This window comes from Callorhinus ursinus, unplaced genomic scaffold, assembly GCF_003265705.2.
Source record: "Callorhinus ursinus isolate GAN/ISIS: 27379988/994484 unplaced genomic scaffold, GSC_fseal_2.0 scaffold17, whole genome shotgun sequence".
NCBI lineage: Eukaryota > Metazoa > Chordata > Mammalia > Carnivora > Otariidae > Callorhinus > Callorhinus ursinus.
The window spans coordinates 40,271,266-40,293,050 of NW_027397079.1; the positions used below are offsets into that span (position 1 = coordinate 40,271,266).

The 21,785-nt window shown below is 44.0% G+C and overlaps 1 protein-coding gene across 10 annotated transcripts in view; it reads left to right on the forward strand.

Annotated features, from left to right (window-relative positions):
• The window catches only part of CSGALNACT1 (chondroitin sulfate N-acetylgalactosaminyltransferase 1), a 333,772-nt gene that overhangs the window by 274,145 nt on the left and 37,842 nt on the right, over nucleotides 1-21,785 (forward strand). For all 10 annotated transcript variants that reach the window (XM_073902605.1, XM_025885941.2, XM_025885937.2 and 7 more), the window contains one exon: nucleotides 14,255-14,471. In XM_073902605.1, the coding sequence (XP_073758706.1) occupies nucleotides 14,255-14,471 (217 nt within the window). The remainder of the gene's footprint in view (nucleotides 1-14,254; nucleotides 14,472-21,785) is intronic.

The following is a 21,785-nucleotide window of genomic DNA, read 5'->3' on the forward strand; positions in this document are numbered from 1 at the left end:
CCATCCAGTAACACTCAGTTTGTTTCCTGAGATTAAGAATTCCTCATATCAGTGAGGTCATGTGATACATGTCTTTCTCTGATTGACTTATTTCACTCAGCATAACACCCTCCAGTTCCATCCACGTCGTTGCAAATGGCAAGATCTCATTCCTTTTGATGGCTGCATAATATTCCATTGTGTATATATACCACATCTTCTTTATCCATTCGTCTGTTGAAGGGCATCTCGGCTGTTTCCACAGTTTGGCTATTGTGGACATTGCTGCTATGAACATTGGGGTGCACATGGTCCTTCTTTGCACCACATCTGCGTCTTTGGGGTAAATACCAAGTAGTGCAATTGCTGGGTCGTAGGGTAGCTCTATTTTTAATTTTTTGAGGCACCACCACACTGTTTTCCAAAGTGGCTATATCAACTTGCATTCCCACCAACAGTGTAAGAAGGTTCCCCTTTATCCACAACCTCTCCAACATTTGTTGTTTCTTGCCTTGTCAATTTTTGCCATTCTAACTGGTGTAAGGTGGTATCTCAATGTGGTTTTGATTTGAATTTCCCTGATGGCTGATGACGATGAACATTTTTTCATGTGTCTGTTAGCCATTTGTATGTCTTCTTCAGAGAAGTGTCTGTTCAAGTCTTCTGCCCATTTTTTGACTTGATTATTTGTTTTTTGGGTGTTGAGTTTGAGAAGTTCTTTATAGATCTTGGATACCAGCCCTTTATCTGTAGTGTCATTTGCAAATATCTTCTCCCATTCTGTGGGTTGTCTCTTTGTTTTGTTGACTGTTTCCTTTGCTGTGCAGAAGCTTTTTATCTTGATGAAGTCCCAAAAGTTCATTTTTGCTTTTGTTTCACTAGCCTTGGGAGATGTATCTTGAAAGAAGTTGCTGTGGCCGATGTCAGAGAGGTTACTGCCTATGTTCTTCTCTAGGATTTTGATGGATTCCTGTCTCACATTGAGGTCTTTCATCCATTTTGAGTTTATCTTTGTGTATGGTGTTAGAGAATAGTCGAGTTTCATTCTTCTGCATGTGGCTTTCCAATTTTCCCAGCACCATTTATTGAAGAGACTGTCTTTTTTCCATTGCATATTCTTTCCTGCATTGTCAAAGATTATTTGACCATAGAGTTGAGGGTCCATATCTGGGCTCTCTATTCTGTTCCATTGGTCTATATGTCTGTTTTTGTGCCTGTACCATGCTGTCTTGGAGATCACTGCTTTGTAATATAGCTTGAAATCCGGCAACATGATGGCCCCAGCTTTGTTTTTCTCTTTCAACATTTCCTTGGCGATTCAGGGTCTTTTCTGATTCCATACAAATTTTAGGATTGTTTGTTCCAGCACTTTGAAAAATGTCATTGGAATTTTGATTGGGATGACATTGAAGGTATAGATTGCTCTGGGTAGCATAGACATTTTAACAATGTTTATTCTTCTGATCCATGAGCATGGAATGTTTTCCCATCTTTTTGTGTCTTCTTCAATTTCTTCCATGAGTGTTCTGTAGTTCCTAGAGTATAGATCCTTTACCTCTTTGGTTAGGTTTATTTCGAGGTATCTTATGGTTTTTGATCCTATTGTAAATGGAATCGTTTCTCTAATTTCTCTTTCTACAGTTGCATTGTTAGTGTATAAGAAAGCAACTGATCTCTGTGCATTGATTTTGTATCCTGCCACATTACTGAATTGCTCTATGAGTTCTAGTAATTTGGGGGTGGAGTCTTTTGGGTTTTCCACATAAAGTGTCATATCATCTGTGAAAAGAGAGAGTTTGACTTCTTCTTTGCCAGTTTGAATACATTTTATTTCTTTTTGTTTTCTGATTCCTGTTGCTACGACTTCTAGTACTATGTTGAACAATAGTGGTGAGAGTGGGCATCCTTGACATGTTCCTGATCTTAAGGGAAAGGCTCTCAGCTTTTCCCCATTGAGGATGATATTCTCTGTGGGTTTTTCATAAATGGATTTTATGAACTTGAGGAGTTTTCCCTCTATCCCTACACTCTGAAGAGTTTTAATCAGGAAAGGCTGCTGTATTTTGTCAAATGTTTTTTCTGCATCAATTGAGAGGACCATATGGTTCTTCTCTCTCCTCTTATTAATGTGTTCTATCACACTGATTGGTTTGCGAATGTTGAACCACCCTTGTATCCCAGGGATAAATCCCACTTGGTCGTGGTGGATCCTTTTAATGTATTGTTGGATCCTATTAGCTAGGATTTTGTTGAGGATTTTGGAATCCATATTCATCAGGGATATTGGTCTGAAATTCTCCTTTTTGATGGGGTCTTTGCCTGGTTTGGGGATTAAGGTAATGCTGGCCTCATAGAATGAGTCTGGAAGCTTTCCTTCTGTTTCTATTTTTTGAAACAGTTTCGGGAGAATAGGTATTATTTCTTCTTTGAATGTTTGGTAGAGTTCCCCAGGGAATCCATCAGGCCCTGGACTCTTGTTTTTTGGGAGGTTTTTGATCACTGCTTCAATCTTGGTATTGGTTATTGGCCTATTCAGGTTGTCAATTTCTTCCTGTTTCAGCCTTGGGAGTTTATAGGCTTTCAGGAAGGCATCCATTTCATCCAGGTTGCTCAGTATATCATTCTTAAAGGGTCTATCCAACAAGAAGATCTAACAGTTGTAAATATCTACGCCCCCAACATGGGAGCAGCCATCTACATAAGCCAACTGTTAACAAAAATAAAGAGTCATATTGATAACAATACGTTACTTGTAGGAGACCTCAACACTCCACTCTCAGCAATAGACAGATCATCTAAGCAGAAAATCAACAAAGAAACAAGAGCTTTGAATGACACACTGGACCAGATGGACCTCATAGATACATACAGAACATTCCATCCTAAAACAACAGAATATTCATTCTTCTCGAGCGCACGTGGAACTTTCTCCAGAATAGACCACATACTGGGTCACAAATCAGGTCTCAACTGATACCAAAAGACTGAGATTATTTCCTGCATATTCTCAGACCATTAATGCTTTAAAACTGGAATTCAATCACAAGAAAAAATTTGGCAGAAATTCTAACACTTGGAAGCTAAAGACCACTCTGCTCAAGAATGTTTGGGTCAACTAGGAAATCAAAGAAGAACTTAATTCATGGAAACCAATGAGAATGAAAACACATCGGTCCAAAACCTATGGGATACTGCAAAGGTGGTCCTAAGGGGGAAATACATAGCCATCCAAGCCTCACTCAAAAAAATAGAAAAATCCCGAATTCAGCAGCTAACTCTACACCTTAAAGAACTTGAGAGAAAGCAACAAACGATGCCTAAGCCATGCATTAGAAGAGAAGTAATTAAGATTAGAGCAGAGATCAATGAATTAGAAACCAGAAACACAGTAGATCAGATCAACAAAACTAGAAGCTGGTTCTTTGAAAGAATTAATAAGATCGATAAACCACTGGCCAGATTTATCCGAAAGAAAAGAGAAAGGACCCAAATTAATAAAATTATGAATGAAAGGGGAGAGATCACGACTAACACCAAGGAAATAGAAACAATTATTAAAAATTACTATCAACAACTATATGCTAATAAATGGAGCAATCTGGATGAAATGGATGCCTACCTGGGAAACCCATTATTAGTTTTATGATGTTATTCAAGTTGCTGTAGGAATTTCGTACAGGCAATAGCTTTCCTAATCCTAGGATTATAATTGTGTTTCTTCTAGTTTTTTGTTATTTCGTGGGCACAGTGAACCATGTATTATTTAGTGCCTGTGTTGTATAGTTGGGGAAACTGAAGCTTTGAAAACTGACCTTATCCAAAGTTATAGAGAAAGTTAATGGTTGAATGGAATTAAAATTCAGGTCTGTCTCTCTCCTGGGCCAGATTATCTCTGTAGAACTTTCCCTGGCTTTGTTGTCAAGTGTCACTTTATGACTTGCTACCTCACAGGGGTCTCACATGGCCAAAGTGTAGCTTGGTATTCTGAGCAGATCATTATATTAAAAAGGATGTTTCTCTTGGGTTGACATACCTCAGAGTTCCGAGTAGTCGTTATTGAAGTTATTTCTTGGTGTGCTTTTCACCCCAAAGGGAAAACTCTCTCATTATGTGTTGATTTTACTCTCTCATTATGTGTGACCATCCCTTGATGACCAGGTTGAGGTGTGTATCCATGTCTGAGTGTGTGTCTGTAGGGATGTGGAGGAAAGTGCAATTGAAGCTAATTTCAAGGGAGGGGAGGTTTCTTCAAAACGTTATACCAGTTAGAATATACTTTTTTACTGTTTAAGATTCGGATTGTTATATTTTTGTTACAACGATTGTCCAAAAAGTATAAGAAAATCCACAAACAAATAGCCACACGAAACCCACAAATCTATGTTGGTGGCAAACAGGAAGTCCTCCTGAGCGTGACTCATAAGGCCATCGTGATTTGGAACCTGCCTGACCCTTGAGCTTCCTGTCTTGCCGTGTTCTTCACCAGCCCCCTCTCTCAGCCTTACTGAACTTGAGGGCTTTTCTGAATATACCATATCCTTCCGTCATACTGCTGGACACTATTGTATGTGCTGGTCAGGCTGCCCACAGAGTCCTCGAGCTGCCCGTGCTGAGTCCGCCCCCTACACAGTCCTCCTCCCCCACACTGCTCAGATACTTGCCTCTCTGGGAGGCTGTCCCCGAGTCTCCCCAACAGAAGTAGCGCCGTTGGCCCTAACCACAGTGCTCTAGCTGCTCGTGTCTGTTTTTGTGCTCTCCAGGGCAGATCCATGTTTTATCTCTGTGTACTCTAGTCTATTATCAGTAATGGCAGGTGCTTTTTGAGGGATTGTGAAGTGAATGAGTGACTGGATTAATGGGTTCACTAGCTAAAATTATCATTTTAGCTTTACTTACTGTCCTTGTGGCCCTGGAATGTTTGCAGGAAATGATACATTATGCAGATTTCATTTAAAATATTGCCCAGGTTTGGGCCGTAGCTCCAAACTTTGTATTATGAAGTAGATGTTCAAAGACCAAAAAAAAAAAAAAAATGATTGGGGTTTAAAAGTGTACTTTTCATGCTGATTCTCCAGGTTGGTGCGGGTATCGATTCCTCTTCCTTTTTGTGACCATCCTAGAAGCTTCAGGGATAGTGGCTCCATCCATCCTTGTTGTAAGATGTGTTTAGTGAGCCTTTGGTCATAGCTCTACTCCCATCAGAAACTCCATTGACTGGGACCGTCATTATTTATTACAATAGCTAATTCTTCATTTTTACTCTCTAACTTTTGTACTGGTTTGGGGTACACCAGTGGTTCCCAAAAGCTAGTCCTCAGACCCAATTTAACATGTCTGGTGTAGGGCCGAAGAATCTGTCTTTTCTAAAGCTTACCAGTTTCTACTGGCATGGATGAATACAAGTCAATTAATGTCTGTTATGGTAGAAAATTGTGACCTATATTCTAGGTCTTCTGATTCTTTTCTTGTTCTTCAGCTTGGGGTGGTTTATATGTAGTTCAGAAGTTCCACAGAAATATACCTATTTTCCCCCAGATGGCCAGTGACTTGCTCTTATAGCCTATTTGTAAAGCTAAGATGAATTTTTACCACTAATTAGATGAGTTAGTCAAATAAAATAAAATAAATGCTTATGTAAGATCCAACTAATGATTTTCCTTGAAGCACAAAGCAGTTGTTGTTGATGCTTTGAACATACACTGTGATTCAATTTTAAGACTAAAAAGTAGGAACCCTGTGTCATTAAATATCTTGTTTAAAGTGGCACAAAGTGAGCAGTGAAGCAAGAGTTGGGCTGCGAGTCTCTGGCATAGATGTTGGCCAAGCACAGAAGCCGTCAACAAAGCCAGGAGACTGCGTGTGTCTGGCAGAGGGAAGGAGGCTGTTCTAATTATGTCAGTGTTGGGGGGGGGTGTAGGTGTGATAGGGTGCAGGGTCTTGCTAACCAGTATGGTGATGAGGGGATGGTATCGTCAGACAAAAGATCATGATATCTGATAAAGGGCTATGGGATCAATGGTTTGAAAATTCCAGCTGAGACTATGCATAAGCAACAGCTAAAAATAAAATCCTATTGCAATATTGCTCAAAATTTTCCTGACTTAAATATTATATATGCTACTTTGCATATTACCAGGCTTTTTACCAGAGTATTCAAGAATCCTCATATCTCTGGATCCACAATGATGAATGATTGGATTCAGCTTCTAAACACGTGGAATGCCAGTGTAGCATAACAAGAGGAAGGCCTGCCCCAGGGCCCGGACCTCTCTGACCAAGAGCCAGAATGCATTAAATGGCTAATGGAGCAAAGTAGGATGACATGATAATTATAGTAGTAATAACAGTTATTAGGGTTATTGCTATTGCTGACATCACTGAGTACTTCCCATGTACCAGACATGTACTAATTTATTTAATCTTTACAACAGCCCTATGAAGAAGTATTATTATTAATCCCATTTCTTAAAGATGAGGAAATTGGTGTCCGTGAATGAATCGCTAATATATTAATCTTCAGAGATGAGTTTTAAGCCTGACTTTCCTGATATACTTTGGAAAGTTAACGATTAGCTTTCTGAAGTGATCTTTGTTGATGTTTTTCTGTCCTCGAAAGTCAATCTTGAAAGGAAGAGCAGAGAAGAAAGAATTATAAACATCCTTTTGATGGTAAAGTTACCTTCAAAGAGATTTACCATGGCATGCTCTGAAATGCAGTCATTATGCCCATCATCTGCAAGGATACCACTTGTAACCTTGAACATGTTCCTTATTTAACTGCTATGAGGGCCTCAATTCACCCGTCTGTAAAAGGAAATGGGTAAGTGGCTTACCTTGTTGGAAGACTTTTTTAGGCCTAAGATGAAGTTTCTGAGTGTGCTTTGAGAAGGAGACACCTGCAGTATGTCCTCTGTTTTGGCAGTACATTGCTCAAGTCATTTCACACAGACAGGCTCAGCGGTTGGCCAGAGACAGTAACAAGGTCACACATTCCCTGCCCTTTGACCTTTTAACTCCTGCTCATTGCTGCTACCTGGATCTGAAGTCATCTGCTTTCCACAGCATCCTGGATATACCGTCCCATGGTGTGTTGAGAGGAAGTTCTGCAGCTGTTCGGAAACGGGCCCTGACAGTGGCCGCTTTGACTCCCCCGCCTTGGATGTTTGTTCTGGAATCCCTGCAGAATACCCCACTATATTAGTGCCCCACTGCTGTGTTGAGCCCCTTAAACTCCCTTTACCCCAGGTAGGCGTCTAGACTGTCATTGTTTGCCACTGGTTTCTTAAAGTTACAGAAAGCGATGGATCTACCACGTCTTCGTAAGAAGCCCACAGTCCTTGAAGAATAAGAGCTCAGGGCGAAAACGAGATCTGTGTAGTCAGGGGTCTCGAACGGCACATTGTGTGGTCTGGCTGAGGCAAGGGCAGGGAGGGAGCGAAAGTGCACAGGCTGGTTTCCAGGGCAGTGTGGGCCTTGTCATCTCCTGTAAGAGCCCTGCTTCTTCATTAAACTTAGACATCGTCAGAAATCCATTTTCCCCCAGGACTTCTGTTATTACTTCTGACTTCGGTCTCTCCATTGTTTATTCACACTCTGACCCATTCCGTAAACTTTGACCTGCCTTTCCTTAGGCTTGACGACTCCTTCTCTAGCCTGGACCCCATAGTGTGTTCCTTCAGCCACTTGCTTCCCAGCGCCCTGATTTCCTTGCCCTGCAGAGCCTGGTCCTAGATCAGTCACTCACTGTCTTTTCCCCTCCTTTGCCTGTTCTTCATGCTGCAGGAGAAAAGCCGCTGAAGTTCCATACATGCTGGTATCGGTACAAATTTATGATCTCCAGCCCAGCCGCACTCTCTGGCCACCCTCCCGAGCCCCCAGCGCCCTCACAAAGCCTGTATCCACCCTTAGTCCTCTCGTCCTCAGCCTGCCCTTCCTCCTGCTTCACCGAGGAATTAACGGTATTAGTTCTCGTGGGTTCCTTTGGCTCCTTGCCCCACACCTGCACCACCTGCACCCTTGCTCTCCAACTTCTGCCCTGTTTGGGAGAATAGGTGATGCTGCTCTGTCCAAAAACGTGTCTTTTCTGGGTCGTGGTTCCCCCCCCTCACCTCTCAGTTTGTCATTACATCCGTGCATCCTCATTGCCTGGTTCTATTTGTTCCTTCCTCTCAACATATGAAAGCTTGTTTCTTTTTCCTATTTTTTTAAAAGATTTGTTTATTTATTTATTTATTTATTTACTTACTTACTTACTTGAGAGAGAGAGAGAGGGAGAGCCCTTGAGCAGGAGGGAGAGAATCTTAAGCAGACTCTGTGCTGAGCACCGAGCCTGACATGGGGCTCGATCTCATGACCTTGAGATCCTGACCTGAGCTGAAACCAAGAGTTGGATGCTTAATCAACTGCACCACCCAGGTGCCCCTTTCCTATTTTTTAAAAAATATTTTATTTATTTATTTGAGAGAGACAGAGACAGTGAGAGAGAGCATGAGTGGAAAGCAGGGGGAGAAGCAGGCTCCCTGCTGAGGAGGGAGCCCGACGCGGGGCTCGATCCCAAGACCCCAGGGTTAATGACTGAGCCAAAGGCAGACACTTAAGCAACTGAGCCACCCAGGTGCACCCCCCCTTTTTTTTTAAGAAACACTGTCAACCCAAGTTCCTCTGGGTGCTACTCTGTTGCATTCATTCCCTTCTAACCAAGCACCTTCCTTCCCACCCTCCTGCCCTACCTCTGTGTGAGGGGTATGCATTAGGGCTGCAGAAACAGTTGTGGTTTCCGTGGAGCTTACCTTCTAGTGGTGGGAATAGGCGGGTCAGTAGACACATTCACATAGTGTGCGGTGCAAACATTCAAACAAACGAGAAATGGGAAAGCGGTGGCAGAGTGATGGGGACGGGGGGTTGGGGAGCAAGACCACGGAAGGCCTCTTCGAGGAGATGGCTTTGGGCTGAGACTCGTGGCGAGAAGTATCCAGCCATGCCTGACCCCTGGGGGGAAAGCATCCCAGGCAGACAGGAGAGAAAAGGCAACGGTCCTGAGGCAGCAACCGTCACTTGACAACTTCAAAGAGATGAAAGGAAAATACTCAACTCCCTCAACTTGGTGCTTCGGCTCTAATCACCCTTCACGTCTGGCCTGCAGCCCTGACACTTCTCTGAAACCCTCATTGGTCAGGTCACCAGTGACCGCCTGCTTGCCCTCCAGGGGGCCAGTTTCGTCCTCGTACTTAACCCTGATGGAACAGCCAGCACGGCCGCTGCCCGTCGCTCACGGGCGGGCTCCTGTCTTCTGCGTCGTCCCGCTCTCATTGCTCCTGGCCTCTCAGCCTCCTTTGCTGATCCACACACACGGCTCCTGCAGGGTTGGGACACCCCAGGCCAGCGTCCCGGGCTCCCTCTTCTGTCCTTACAGACTTCCTGGTGGCTCTGCATGCTGGGGACACCTACCTCTGTGTGTCAGTGGGAGGCCTGTCTGCTGAGCTTCCGTCCTCCTACAGCGCCGGAAATCAGCACATCCGGTGCTCCACTCACAGCCCCTTTCTCACCCGTAACTGGAGTCACACCACGTTTCTCCCTCTCCCCCACACACTACATTTGTCCCATTTCTTGAGTTCTTTCTGCTTCTCATCCTCCCACTGGCACTTGTTCAGGCCTTTGTCCTTTCTTGCTGAATCATTGTGGTTCCCTCCTCATGGCAATCTGAGCTCAATCCCTGTGGTCCCTCCACGCTCCCGCTGCTCTAAGGGGATGGTGCTGACGTGGTCTCCCGGCTCCTCTGTAACAACCTGCCACACTCCCCTGAGCTCCGGGCCAGCATGGCGTGCCCCACCTGACTCTCCAGCTTCGTCCCCCGTCTCTGTCCCAGACGTAACTTCTGCACCCCAGCTTCCCTGAAGTGCCTCAAGTTTTCGTTTTTTCAGTATCTTAGCTTATGCTGCTGTCTTTCCACAGAATGCCCTCTCTGATTTTGCAGTCGTGGCAAACACCCACTCAGTCTTCAGTTCTGGTGAAATATCTTCTATCAAACTGTTGATACCTCCACTAGGTAGAAGACTTCCTCCTTTCTGTTCCCTTCCAGCTTAGGCAGACTCTCTTAGGGGCTTATCATGCATTTATGCCTGTGTTGCTTACCTATCTACCTTTCTCTCTGAGAGCACAGTGATTTTATGTTCATTTTTATATTTCTAATATAAAACACAATCCACAGTACATAATAAGAAAAATCAGTGAGGATAAGAGTAACCATGTCACGTGAATATGAAACGTGTCGGGCTGGCGGGTCCCTGGCGAGGATCCCCGCCCACGGCTGCGCTGGAATCACAACATGCCCTTGCTTCCTGTTTATTGTTAAGTACCTGATAGCCTTCATGAAGTGATAGGTGGGTTGTAGTTTTGTGGGGGAGAAAATGCCTCTGAAAAGAAAGTCAGCTATTAGTAGTAGTGATGAAGTAAGGACGAGCTCTAAGTAAGCTGAGGCTCTTAGAAATTCCGGAGAGATTAAAGTGATGAAGTTGTCTGCATGGCTTCGTAACAAGAACAGATACACACAGAACGCAATAAATAGAAGTACGACAAGGCAATTCATGAAGTGCTTTGGCAAGGACACCGGTCGGTGCAACCATTTCTTATCAAACAGAAGAAACACGTTTGGTGAAGGTTGGAAACAGTGATAAGCTTGCGTCAGGACACGTCCAGAAGCTGCTGTGGGCTGACGCACCGTGATGAGTGGAAAGCAAGGTGTGTACAGACAATTCCCTACCCTGGCCGTTGACGAAAAGCCTGAAAGTGGTTACTTTTTATTGTTTTATGGGGAGAGTTACTTACTTGTAGTACCTGAGCATTTGAAGATTCGTGGCAGTCTCAGGATATCCTTTGCAGGATGGATTGGGCCCTGGAAGTGGGATGTGGGTTGGCAGAGAATTGTAGTTATCCTGGTGAGAGACCTGACCTGTGTGGGAAGGTAGGACAGCGGAGACACTTCTGGGATCAGCAGGCAGCATTGACCACAACCTGTGGACACTCATATTGAGGGAGGGTAAGTAAGAGTGTGAGGGTAATGGGCGCCGGGGTGGCTCAGTCGGTTAAGTGACTGCCTTCGGCTCAGGTCATGATCCTGGAGTCCCGGGATCAAGTCCCGCATCGGGATCCCTGCTCAGCGGGGAGCCTCCTTCTCCCTCTGACCCTCTTCCCTCTCATGCTCTCTCTCATTCTCTCTCTCTCTCAAATAAATAAATAAAATCTTGAAAAAAATCTTTAAAAAAAAAAGAGTGTGAGGGTAAGGAGTGGTACCTCCTTGACATCTGGCATCTTGATTTCTGAGGTCCTAGGTTGATGACAAGACGTGGAGAGGGGGCCTCTGTCTGGTTAGTTCCTCACCTGCTGAAGGAACAGACATTTGCAGCAGACCATGAAGCTTTATCTTGGATGCCAGGGGTGTCCCCACCTAGTGGGTCATCCTACATACAGCCTGGTCCCCTTGAGTAGCATAAGATGAGCACTAGGATATTTGCTCAGGAAGCGGAAATACCAAACTCAAAGTAAACTTGGTGTCAATGGAAAGAGGGCAGTTAGGGTATCTAACCCAAAATCTAAGCTAGCACCAAAGTTTTTATTTTGATCTTTAATTTACATAATGCCTAAAAATGATGCTATCCTACGCAAAGCCGCTTTGCTTTGTATTTGCTGGTGTGCATGCCAGCTCATTGGCTGAAAGGCCATTTCTGTCTCGGAATCCTTCTGCCTGCCCCCTTTCTCTCAGGCTCTTTGTGTTTCCACCACTGAAGATTTCCAGGAGGCACGGGGCTCCACTGAGGAGTTGTTCTTTGTGTTACAAGCGGACTGAGAGTGCCAGTGTGCAGGTGTGGGAGGGCGTGCCTGCGGGTGTGGTGGGTGGATGGCTGGGTGTGGGTTTTAGTGGACACAGGTTGCAAGAGAGTTTTAAATAACTTACTTGAAATGGACTTAAGAGATCTAAATCAGATTTGTAAGACATAATTAATTTAATTAGTTTGAGTATGGGGAAATATGCTAAAAAGTTGATGCAATTACTATTTTGAGGCATGGGATGTGGAAGACAGTGAGAAAGCAGCTGAAACTGTTGTGTGCACACTCGGCCTGGGTGCGCTGGCCTCCACAGGAAGCGGTGCCACACCTGGGGGCCACGGCCACAGCTGCTGCCTGTCGGGAGGCAGCTCCTCTGACGTACCTATGAGGATCACTGTCGTGAGAATTCTCACATTTCCGGGCTTCTCTCTAAGTAGATGCCCATCGCTTCAGATGGGTTCGTGTATCTCCCTACCTGTATTTTCAAATCTGTGGATTCAGATTTTTAAAAGTTAATGATTCTTATCCTGGTGCCAAGAAAGAAAATGACTCAGTTAAAAAACTCTCTTCAGCCCACGTACATTTTTATCTGCACATTAAGCTGTCGGCAGCCTTTCCCACATGGACGGCTGTGTGGAGAAGGTGTGCTTGCTGACACCAGATACCAGGAGCTTGACGAGGCGCAGCCACCGGCCCCTGGCGGGCCCCTCCCAGCTGTGCGGCCTCTGTTACCAAAAGCGACCCCTTTCTCACTCGCCCAGCCTTATTTTAACCCCGGAAGTTGGTGGTTTCCCCAGCTGCAGCAGACAGCGCTAGACGTTGCCGAGAGCCTGTTTCCTCAGCGAGTACTGATTGCCCGAAAGAATGAACAGACTTTGAAGGGAACCACTTCACATTTTCAAAGAAGTCCTTTGAGCTTCCTAAGACATGAACCTTCTTCTTTCTTCCATGAATGGCCCCTGCAGGGACTCTAAGTTCTGTTCCAACGTGAGCTCAGCAAAACCTCTCTCGGCTTCTGTGGCTCTGAGGGCCGTTGAGCAGTATACCCTGTTACCCAAGGAATCGATGGAGGCTTCAGGAGGGCACTCAGGCCTTGTCACTGTGTGCCTGGGTCCTTAAATCACCCGTGCTGGCCGCCCGCAGATTGTGCAGCTTGATTCTCGAGGCAGGCCCTTGGGACAGCTGTGAGAAATGAGACTACTTGAAAATCCGCAGGACCAGACTCCTCTCTGGGGCTCCTGAAGGAGATCCAGTCTTTGAAAAGGATCAAAGAGGCGGTAAAGCAGGCTGTGAGCATGAAAAGCCCCTGTACGGCAGAGAGTGGAGCAGAGAACCTGGCTGTGTTTGTGAAGAAGACCTGTAGTGCCCACAAAAGCAGAGGGAGTGAGGAAGAAAGGAGGGTGGTGTGTCAGAGGCCTGAGAACTGTAACTCCCGTGGGCAGGCACTTCCCTGGAGACGAACTTTTGAAGCTACTCCAAGACTGGGAAGTGCATGCCAGCTAACGTGGGGACTGGGAGGAGGGATGAGAGCTGCAGTAGAAAACATGGCAAGTCAGAGGTAAAAGATGAAGGAGCTTGTCTGGCAATTTGTTGGATTCTTACCGGAGTTTTTTTCTGACTATAGAAAAAAACACCCACAGGCAGTGGAACCTAAGCATCGGGAATCGTTTGCTTATTTGATAGAAAAATTCTGTCGGGTCAAGCTCATCTTGAGAGTTGACGGGTGGCGACTGTGGCATTTCAGTACCAGTGACATGGGGTAGAGCACAGTTTGGAGGGCCTTAGATATCCCAGGTAGTCTGGCTCGGGAGCACTGAGCTATGATGCTTCTCAGAAGTAGGAAGGATGATATGGAATTAAATAAGATGTGTGCCTACCACTGTGCTGGGTATTTTATGTGTTGTGTGCTTTAACGCTTCCAGAAGCTTCCAGAGGGCCACTCTGAAGTGCTCTGAATAGATCGCTATGGTCAGTCCATCTGAAGTGGTGTAATTTCTAAGAGATAATTTTAACATTCTTTTACAATTAAATAAATAGAATAACTATGGTATTTATCTAATCCTATTGCAGAAAGAGTGGATAATAGTGAAAAGAAAAAAAACGCACAACCCCACTCCACATCACAGCCCATCTTATTTTGGCATGTTTCCTTACTGTCCTTTTATGAATGCCTCTGTATACTATAAATACAGTTTTGTATCCAACATCACAAATTTCTTTCTGTGTTTATAGGAAGTCTTCAAAACTATGATTTTTAAATTGATGGTATTTTGATTTCTTTGGGGATTTTAAATATGGGAGCATTTTGGGTTTTCTAATACTTATTACATGTAGAGATTTAATCTTAATTTAATGTTTTAAAAGGCATTTTGTGCTAGATCTCAGCTATAAAAAAAATATACTCAGCAGCCAGGGTTAATTTTTAACACTCTCTTTGTGTCTCCATTGACAGGGATCTACCGCACAGAAAAGGATAAAGGCACTCTGTATGAGCTTACGTTCAAAGGGGAGCAGAAGCACGAATTCAGACGACTCGTCTTGTTTCGACCGTTTGGCCCGATCATGAAAGTAAAACAAGAAAAGCTCAACATGGGCAACACGCTCATCAACATTATCGTGCCACTGGCAAAGCGGGTGGACAAGTTCCGGCAGTTCATGCAGAATTTCAGGTTTGTTTGTTTGTACATGTTTACCTTCCTCCGTGTGGCATGCGTTAAAATGCTGATATCATTTCCCGTCATCTCCCGCCTTTCCCCAGCCAAGTACAAAGGCCCTTTTCTCTTCTTGTTCAACTGTTCTCTTCATGTAAAGTTTATCATTTACATTTGTCTTTCCCTTAAGCAATTAGAAAACTGTCAGACAAGCAGATTTACCTTCAGAAGGGGAAATTCTGAGGGGTGGCTTTTCATCAGGACATGCAGAGATGGCCTAATGCCTGCTGTGTCCAGGTCTAGCTTGAGTTTAGGATCAGGTTTGGGGACAGCACAGACCACGCTGTCTCATCAACGGTGTGAGGCTTCTCAGACTCTCGAAGGTCAGGGCCACCACGGCCCATGGACTTGGCTGGAGGATGTGCACTCTCAGCTGTGGGAGGCCTTCCCTGGCTGTCCTGCTCCTGAGGTGGCTGGGACGGATTGAATCAGTATCCATTTTTTATTCTAACCTACATCTCCTCAGAGACTAAATTTAGAATTATACCAAGAAGTTTCCAAGCACTTGCTTTTATAGCTACTCAAGAAGATTAAGTAGGGTTTTGTTTTCAGATGCGGTAATGTAGTTTTTACATATGTGTCTTTTTTTTTTAAAGATTTTATTTATTTATTTGAGAGAGAGAGAGAATGAGAGAGAGAAAGCACATGAGAGGGGGGCAGGGTCAGAGGGAGAAGCAGACTCCCTGCTGGGCAGGGAGCCTGATGCGGGACTCGATCCCGGGACTCCAGGATCATGACCTGAGCCGAAGGCAGTTGCTTAACCAACTGAGCCACCCAGGCACCCTACATATGTGTCTTGAAGCTCTTTACTGTGCAGTGTTGGCTCTTGTAAGCTATCATGGCTAACATTCATATATTGGTTCACCTATATCAGCTCACTCACCTAGCCAGCTTACTGTAAAGATAAAAGTTATATGTGTCTAATTATAAATCTTGGAAGATCAAATTTATTTTTATTTTACAAAAATTTTTAAAGATTTTATTTGCTTATTTGAGAGAGGGAGTGAGCACGTGTGGGGGAGGGGCAGCGGCAGAGAGAGAAGCAGACTCCCCGCTGAGCAAGGAGTCCAGTGCGGGGGCTCGATCCCAGGACCCTGGGATCATGACCTGAGCTGCAGGTGTACGCTTAACTGACTGAGCCACCCAGGCTCCCCTGAAACTTATTTGTATTTATTTAGTTTTTTTAGAGAGAGAGAGAGGGGGGTGGGGCAGAGGGAGAGAGAATCTTAAGCAGGCTCCATGGAGCCCAATGTGGGGCTCCATCTCACGACCCTGAGATCATTCAAGAGCCAGGAGCTTAACCAAGTGAGCCACCCAGGTGCCTCTCAAACTTACTTTTAATCTTTTATCATTAAATTCATATTATAAAAAGCCAGTAATGCTCAGTATAAGGGTGTGGTTGATACTTCTCAAAATTCTAGATAATGAATGCAGTCTTTTTAAAATTTTTACATTTGAAGGCTAACCTTTATCTAAATAAATTCTAGGGTCAAAATCCAATAGTCTTAAAAGACGCCTTTGGAGGTCACCTGGTCTAATCCTCCCTTAGTTCAGAATCCCTCCAGAGCATCGCTGACATTCGTTCTCTATGCAACGTGTGTGTGTGTGTGTGTGTGTGTGTGTGTGTGTGTGTACATGAGCATGCGTGCCAGGTAACTAATTGCCTCCTTCGCTAGGCAGGCTGCTCTGTGGTTGAGCAGCTCCAGATAGAAAGCTTGCTCTTATTTGGACCTGCAGTCTGCCTCCCTGTGATTTCAACCCAGTGGGTCTAGTTCTAGCCTTTGAGGAAATGACTGAACAAATCCATTTCCTCTTAGACATCAGAGCCTTTCAGATCTTTAAAGACAGCTGTCACAATGCCCATTGTCTTTCTTTTCCAGGTTCAGCAGTTGTGCCTTCAGTTGTGACACCATGCAGGGGGAGGGTGGGCTGATCTTGTCAACTGCTCCCAATCTGTAGAGGCCCTGTGGGCACTGTCCCCTGGCTCCGGTAGTGAAGTGTCTATGGACCTTTGGCTTCTGGCAGCCTTCCTTTGGTGTTTCTGTGTCCCCTGCCTTCTCTTTGGGATGTCAGAGGGCTTCAGCATGATTTCTCGAGAAGGACTAAACCTGTGGTTGGCACTAGGCATTACGTCAAATCATTGCTTCCCGCGGCTGGTGTGGCCAGTTCTAGGACTCGTTTCCAGTAAATTTCTCTGGCCCGGAAGCTGCCTAGAGTGCGCCGGATGAAGGGCCCTGAGATTAGCGTCAGGCCGGCGTGAAGGCCCGCCGCGGGGCGTGCTGGGCGGGGCGGGGTAGTGCTCCCGCTGAAGCAGCGTCCGCTCGGTTTTCTGTATAGGCACCGGGCCCGGAGCAGCAGGATTCTCTTGGTTATACAGGACTGGCTCTTGCCTTAGTGTCGTGAGGATTGCAAATATTTAAGGATAGGACTAAAACTAGAAGGGAAATATTGTTGAAACAGATAAAACGACTACCTTGCCAGTCTCCAAAACTGAGATAGTGAAATGAAATGCAATTCTAGGTCATGTTTTTAAAACAAATAAAATGCCCGCTGTGGCACAGAGGCAGGAGAGGAGGTGGGTGGGAAGGCTTACGACGTGGGTAGGATATTTCGAAGGCCTGTGTGTGCCAGATACCCGACCAGACGTTGGGGTAAGGAGAGGATGCCTACATTCCCGTGGCCTACAAGCCACACGAAAGGAGCTCGGAACTGCAGCAGAAACAGAGACAAGGGGCAGTGGGCCGCAAGAAAGGCTTCCCAGCACAGAGGAAGCCGAGTGGGGAGTTTGCTCTGTACTCCAGGGGTTTCTGAGTGTGTTGGGTCTCTGAAAACAATGAGATAAGAAAGGGTACTCAAACCTGAGAGTATTTAATTCTGTGTCAGAACTTAGTATAGGTGGCATTTCAAATCAGCCAGCAGAGAATGGATTGTTCAGTGTATGGCTTTAGGACAACTAATCAAACATAGCAGAAAATATTTAATTCTTACTGCATACCAACACTCTAGAGTAAACGCTGGTCAGTTAAATATTTAAATAGAATTAATACAAACATTATAGTATTGGGAAAAAATATAAGGAGCTATTTATTAAATATTTGACGTTGTCTTTATGAAATCCTTTTTTTTTTTAAGAACAAAGAGTAAATGTTGCTTCTATTTTATTAGGTATTAGACCCATTATGAAATCCTTTCTATTATAAGATTAGCAGATATTAACTCTGGCTGGAACTGAAGATGGCATTATGAGTGACTTTTGTTTTCTTCTTTTGAATTCTGTTTTGTAAATTTTTATGTAGTTACCATATGTTTTTTAAAAAATTCAACAAAAGATTTTTTGGGCTGTTATAATTTAAACATGGATTTTTAGTTTGTAAAAGTGGTATATAGCTATTATAAGATATTTAAATAATATAGAACACAAGGAATGAATTATTTAAAAATCCACTCCTCCCAAATTAACCATTTTTAACATTAATTGAACTCTATTGTAGGTATTTTCTTTGGATATATGCAGATAGAATAACTTGCTAGCTAGAGATAATTTAATACAGCATGAGATATACTGTATATTCTGTTTTTAATTAAAGAATTACTTTTTGCCTGACTCAGTTTATAGAAGTGAATCCAAAGTATAAATTCAGAATCTGAAGTATAATCTGAAGAAATTGCTGATCTTTAATAAAATGTTTCTCTGCTGTAAGAGGTATTATTAGCTCTGAAGAGACCCCTCTAAAATTATCTTTTTTTTAGAGAGAGAGAGAGTGGGGGAAAGGGCAGAAGAGTGAGAGAGAGAATCTTAAGCAGGCTCCACGCCCTTCATGGAGCCCCATCTGGGTATAGAGCTCACCACCTTGAGATCATGAACTGAGCCTAAGCCAAGAGTTGGACGCTTAACCAACTGAGCCACCCAGGTGCTGCTGAGATCCCTCTAAAATTTAAAAAAGAAAAAAAAAAGATTTTGCACAACAGAAAAGATTGGAATTATTATGTATTTTTTGCTGCATATTCTCAATTTAGACTGGAATGACTGAAAAATCACCTAAAGAGGAGGAAATCGGCACAGTCATAGTTTCTCCCTCTCCTACATCCCCTCTTCCAGTGTGCTGGCCGTCTATTATTTCTACCTTGTCAGGGGTTGCAGCCTCTGTGTTCTGTTTTGTAGCCACAGAGCCTGTGTGTAAGTGGATTTCACGGACCCATCAGCAGCCCTCTGACAACAGGGGCTTCAGTCCTGAGGTCTTGGTTGGCTAGATTCGGTGGGTGAGAAAATTTTTCAAGAAGTGTCCTATGTGCTAAGAGTGGAATGTCTACTTATGGTCATTTTAATTTAAAGATAACTTGGTTGGGCTTAAAATTCTTAGGACACAGTTTCTTTCCTGGGAAGTTTGTAGACATTCTTCGGCATCTGATGATCCCACAGAGAAATGTTAGGACAACTTTATTTCGCTTCTGAGAATGACTTACTTTTGTCTGAGTGCCTGAAGAATTCCTTCTTGAATCTTGAATCATAATAGCTTCATCAGGATATGTCTCAGCGCAGTGTCTTGTTCTCGCTCAGATTTTCCTGTACTTAATTGAGTTTTCTTTTTTGTTTTGTGGATTCTTTCATGTCAGGAAAATTTTTCGGTGTTTTAATTTTGTATTAGCTTCCATTTCTTAATGCCTTAGTCTTTTAGCTGCTTTCACATAAGGCTTTCCTCGAGATGAGCAATTTGATTTTCAGATGCATCGATTCTGTCCCTTGCTATGCTTAGTTTATTACTTTTGTGTGTTTGGGCTGCCACCTTATTTTCTCAGCACAGAATGTGCCTTTTAATCTGTTGTTTTTATCATTTCTTCTTTGAACTTGCTTTATTGAATTCACATTTTTTTTTTTAAGAAAGTGTGAAATGTGTAAGATATTTTCTTCTGTTTGAATTGTATTTTCTTTCAGACTAGGCTTTTCATTTACTTTTCAAATGCTGTTGGCTTTCTTGTTTCTCTCTTTTTTTTTCTTCCTTTAATTTTGATAGTCTTCTTGAAACATAGTTGCTGTGAGATGGCCCTTCATCTTCCTTCTGCCTGGCATACAGAGGGCCACACAGACTGTTTGCTCTGACCTTGTAGGGGGGGCGGTTCTCCTTTGCTACCTCCCCGTCTTGATGGAGAACTATTTGTGTCCCACTCCTGGCTATATTCTGAGGGCAGGGTATTTATTGTTCTATTCACTTTATTTGTAGTCTCCAAGAACAGAGAACACTCGGTGGAGGCTTTGTGCGGCCTTTGTTGGAGGTTCCCTATTCCCATGGCTCTTCTGTGCCCTGGGATGGATATGAGCTGTGCTGGGCTCACTCTTCCTAGTGGTGGGTGGGTCTTTGTCCTCAGGGGAGGATGATTTGGCTCTGAGAATGGGCCCTCAGGGAAGGGCTGAGGCCTGGAACAGCAGCCCCATGAGATTCCTTCTCATCTCCACCTGTTGTCTTTAGCAGCTCTTCCCTCCCCCCACCAAATCAAAAAGAGGAAAGAAGATAAGGTTTGGGCCTTCTGTTTAATGATTGGTGCTGTGTGTGTGTGTGTTGTGGAGGGTATATATAAGATGTTTCATCTGACTATCAGCATTTCCCATCCCTTCTTTTTCTGCTCTTATGAAGGATCTTGACTATGATCATTTTTTTCCTTTGCTTCTGCCCACTCCACCTTTTTTGCAGGGGTTAGTTCACAAAGTGTAATGAAGAGAGTCCTAATGTCCTTCTTTACTTTCCATGTGAGGTGGAGAGACCATGTATTCCACTGTGGCTGTTCCTTTACGGAGATCCTGAATTGGGATTTGGGCCCCATCTCTCCCCAGGCCAGCTGTTCCCCTCGGCCACCTTCTCCCCGCCTGGACTGACTCTCCAGCTCTTCTGGAGGGAGTTGCTGGAGCCAGGAGCCAGGAGCCACATGAGGGGAAAATCAATCTTCTGTTTCTCCCACTGTCTTCTTGTCTTCCATGTGAAGATTTACATCCTGTTCATTGGTCATTTATTAGTAGCAAGACTTGTCATTTGCCACTATTTTTGGTATAGGATTTGCAATGATCAGTGTGAAATTAATGTATTTAAAACATTATCTTTCCAGTGCATGTCTTTCAAAATGTAGACACGCTTTGTTCTGACACCATTTGAATGAGGAATCTTTTACAAGTAGCTTTATGTATCTGGCTTTAGTATCTTCTGTAAAATCAAAGTACTGGTCCAGATGGCTCCCCTTGTAGCTCTGACACTGGTTATTACCAATAGATTTAGGGTTTTGTTTTGTTTTTCACTTCAGCATCAGTTTGCTAACTGTTAACCTAGAAAAGAGCCAAATGACTAAGAATTATAACAAAGATGCCTTCTTGGACAGAAGAAATAGATGTAGAACCCAAAATTCCCCCAGAGAGAATGGCCCCTAGGGAGGACTGGGTCTGAGAAATCAGCATACTTGGGGTGAAAGCCAGGCATGGGGTACAATCTGCAAGGAACCAAAGACCAAGTTTTCATGTTCCAGAACCATGTCGGGGGTGGGCCCTCGGGACAAAAATGATTCCTGGGTACATGGAATATATGGACTAAGGTATTTATTCTCATTATTACTTGAGTCATGTCAACTAATCCTAAAAATTATTTGTGTTTACAAAAAAATACCAATTTAATAAAACCATTTTTATAAAGGTCATTAACAAAGACTGATTAACAATGCGGAATGGAAGATGGGTGTGCCTGGAACCCGGGACCAAGGGAAACAGTTGCAGTTTGTCAAAAATGCCAGCTCTGAGCTTTCTGTCAGACAAAGGGACAAGGGGGAAACTAAGGCTGGTTTACTTCCGCCCTCAGTAGTTAATGAAGAGAAGGCTGCTATTTGTTGGGGGCAAAAGCTTTCTCCTAGTACGAGACCCTAACGGCCATTATTGAAGCGTCAGTAAGCATTAAATGAGAGCTATTCCTGGGATTTACAAGACATTACAAAGCTAAAGCTTCAGTATTACAGTCTCTGTGAGTAGGAATGCGGTTGGCAGGAGCACCATGGACCGCTCTGATCTAGCTACTGGGAGCCCCTTTGTGGCGCCATTGTTATTCATGGAGATGAGATGGCTTTGTACTATGGCAGGCTGGTTCTCTGTTGCTGTCGTCCGTAGTTCTGGCCCGTGGAGGATCCTCACAGGCTCCAGGTGCTGTTTCCTCTCCCATGAATGCTCCACATGACTCCTTTGGGGTTTGGGGGACACCATCATTAAGGACCCCTTTACCTGTGGCCAGAAATAGAGGGAGCGTA